Here is a 2,742-nt window from a genome sequence, read left to right as displayed (position 1 = left end):
TCAATGATATAAAGGGTCTTAAAGTTGTTTACCAGCGAAAAAGGAGTCTTAAAGTGACAAAAGCTATTAAAATTGAGCCATATACATAAGAAAGACGTGTTGAGTAGTTATAAAAAAAGAAACCCATAAATCACTGTGAGGTCCAGGAACGCATAAATGAATGTAAAAAAGTCGTGTTTCCTTAGGTTTGAGTGTTGTGTTGGAAGATTTGGTATTGAACTGCTAGTTCCTGTCCGAAGGAATGGTGCGTGCGTGCCTACGGATCCAAAATCTTTCGGATAATTAGAAAAAAAAATGAAAATAAAATTCGTAAACTAATCCAACTTGAAAAACACACACATATATAAATGTATAGAAATTTGTAATTTTCAAGAATGATTTTGAGTAAGAGGAAGATGTATAATGATTTCAGTTCCCACTAGTCATTGCATGTGCTATCTCTCCCTCATTGTCCCACTTACCCACTATCCTGCTTTCAACTCTGTCTCTTTCTTTCTCAACCAAATCCATGACTTAAAAATGCAAGAGCGCCACAACATAAGTCTTCACACCCTCCGGATCACTCACTCTTCCTCTATACAACATGAGCGGTCCACCCCCCTCCAGCTCCTCCTGGTACGTAATAACAATCATGTTCCAAATAATAGATATGTCTCTAATTGTAGCTTATATGAAAACAAGAAATGCTATACTGTTAGGTCGGTGAGCGAGGAGTCGCTGAGAAGGTATGTGAGGTTCGCGAGTGAGAGCTGCATCCAAGAGCTCTTATCTTCGTCTGAGGCCGGACGCTTTGGGAACGCGTCTAATGGGTGGAAAGTTGTGAGGCATGACCCAAACGGTGTCGAGATTTCAAAACGCGACACTGGATCGCTCCACTCGTTTAGAAGCCGTAGGATCCTTACATCAATCTCTCCAGACCAGTTCGTCAAAGTTGCAAATGCCATCGACGCAGCCAAGGTATGATTTCTTAATGCTTCCCCCCCAATATGCAATTTTTTTTTTTTTTTACACAATACGCTCAATTATATGTATGTCCTCAAATAAAAACGATGCTGCAAACACTAAGAGACATATTCACATATTTAGGACTCAAGAAAATATTTTTCAAATCATTCTCGATCGTTAGCTGATGTAACTAGAACTATATTTTTGTATTTACTTGTTTATTTCTTAATAAAAATTATGGAAAATGATGATTCATAAAATAGCTTTTAAAAATGGAATAAAGTAGAGGTAAAAGTTAAGTGTATATACTGTAAATAAAAATAGTTTTTTTTATATTAAATATATTAGTTACTCAATAAATTTTAGAAATTATACATTAGATCAGTTGTTAGAAATAATTTAATTATAGATATAGAAAGTTTGTATTTGTTTTTAATTAACACATGGTAGGTTTTTTTGTTGGTTTTAATTTAAATTAGCACATGGTAGGTTTATTACCTACTTTATTAATAATTGGAGTTATAATAATAATGATTATTGGTGAAATTGACAGCAATGGGAAGGCGACCTAGTGGAAGCAACACATATTAGAAACATAGATGAGAATCTAAGTGTTATCCGTTTAAGGTTTGGGGAAAACTCGAAACCGCTCTTTAGGAATAGAGAGTTCATTGTCTACGAACGACGTGAGACCATGCAAGATGGCACCCTCGTGGTGGCGGTTGCGTCGTTACCAAAGGAGATGGCAGAAGGATTGGAGCCAACAAAGAAAAAGAAAAACAACTCCATTAGAGGGTTTTTGGTTGAGTCAGGATGGGTTTTGGAGAAGCTTGACGATAGCTCTTGCATGATTACTTATGTTGTTCAGGTCTTATAAACTTTTCCTCCTTTTTCTTTTTTCCTTTATTTATTTTTGTCTTTAATTTCATTAACATATGTTCTTTTTTTACTTTTTTTTTACAGTTGGATCCCATAGGATGGTTGCCAAAGTGTTTTGTGAACAGACTAAACACAAAGCTAGTAATGGTTATTGATAACCTTAGAAAGCTTGCTCAAGCTTCTCTACCTTCTCTCCCTCCTCCTTAGCCCTCGTTCTCTTTTTTTCTTATATATATATTTTTTTATGTATACATATTTTTACAAAAGGGTTAAATGATCATAATTAAAAGGCCAACTACTCTTCCCTCGTTAGTTTTCTACTCTATTAATAAACCTTAAACCCGGCCCCTCTCTGGAGGCTAGAGTGACGACTATACTATATTAGAACATTGGAGTTATCATTTTATTGCAATTATATGTTTCTTTTATCACGTTGTTTTTCCCACTTTTTTTTTTCTCTCCTAAAAGGAGAACATCTTAAGACAACGCCAATACATTTGCTATTCATGTAAAGAGTTTTTTTTTTTTTTTTTTTTAAGTATAAAGAAACGATTAGGTGGATAACAAGATATGGAAGAGAAATTAAATTAGATAAACTAGATAAAAATCTGTGAGCCGCCCGCGAGGTATCTTTTGTAAATTAATTTTGGTTTAATATAAGTATGATTAGAAGAAATTTCAAAGGATTCTCGTTAAAAAAACATTTAATAGAAAATTTTTGAAGGAGATTTGACAAAAAAAAAAAAAAAAAATTGAAGGCTTCTAGTACCAATCTAACTAATATTTATACATCGTCACAAATTTTTTTAATTCTGTTTTGTTTTAAAATTAAAATTAAATGTGTGTGTTAGCATTTGTTCAGATTTTAGTAGTTTTAATTATTATATTTACTAGTTTATTATATATGGATACATTAAT

General features: G+C 33.2%; 1 protein-coding gene across 1 annotated transcript; it reads left to right on the top strand.

Moving 5' to 3' along the window:
* On the top strand, positions 449–2,337 carry LOC104725482 (PCTP-like protein). Its single transcript, XM_010444149.2, has 4 exons — positions 449–615; positions 699–957; positions 1,499–1,813; positions 1,909–2,337. Exons 1-4 carry the CDS (start codon positions 584–586, stop codon positions 2,029–2,031), a joined length of 729 nt encoding a protein of 242 aa, XP_010442451.1. The 5' UTR covers positions 449–583; the 3' UTR covers positions 2,032–2,337.

The sequence above is a fragment of the Camelina sativa genome, chromosome 11, assembly GCF_000633955.1.
Source record: "Camelina sativa cultivar DH55 chromosome 11, Cs, whole genome shotgun sequence".
NCBI lineage: Eukaryota > Viridiplantae > Streptophyta > Magnoliopsida > Brassicales > Brassicaceae > Camelina > Camelina sativa.
The sequence above is the reverse complement of the archived record's forward strand: the minus strand, read 5'-3'. Positions and strand labels throughout refer to the sequence as shown.

What these genes read in the sequence shown, in the direction of transcription:
- LOC104725482 (XM_010444149.2), top strand. Translation starts at nt 584, where the DNA reads ATGAGCGGTCCACCCCCCTCCAGCTCCTCCTG. An exon ending in CCCCCCTCCAGCTCCTCCTG is followed by an intron (nt 616 to 698) that starts GTACGTAATAAC and finishes CTATACTGTTAG; the next exon opens with GTCGGTGAGCGAGGAGTCGC. An exon ending in TGATTACTTATGTTGTTCAG is followed by an intron (nt 1,814 to 1,908) that starts GTCTTATAAACT and finishes TTTTTTTTACAG; the next exon opens with TTGGATCCCATAGGATGGTT.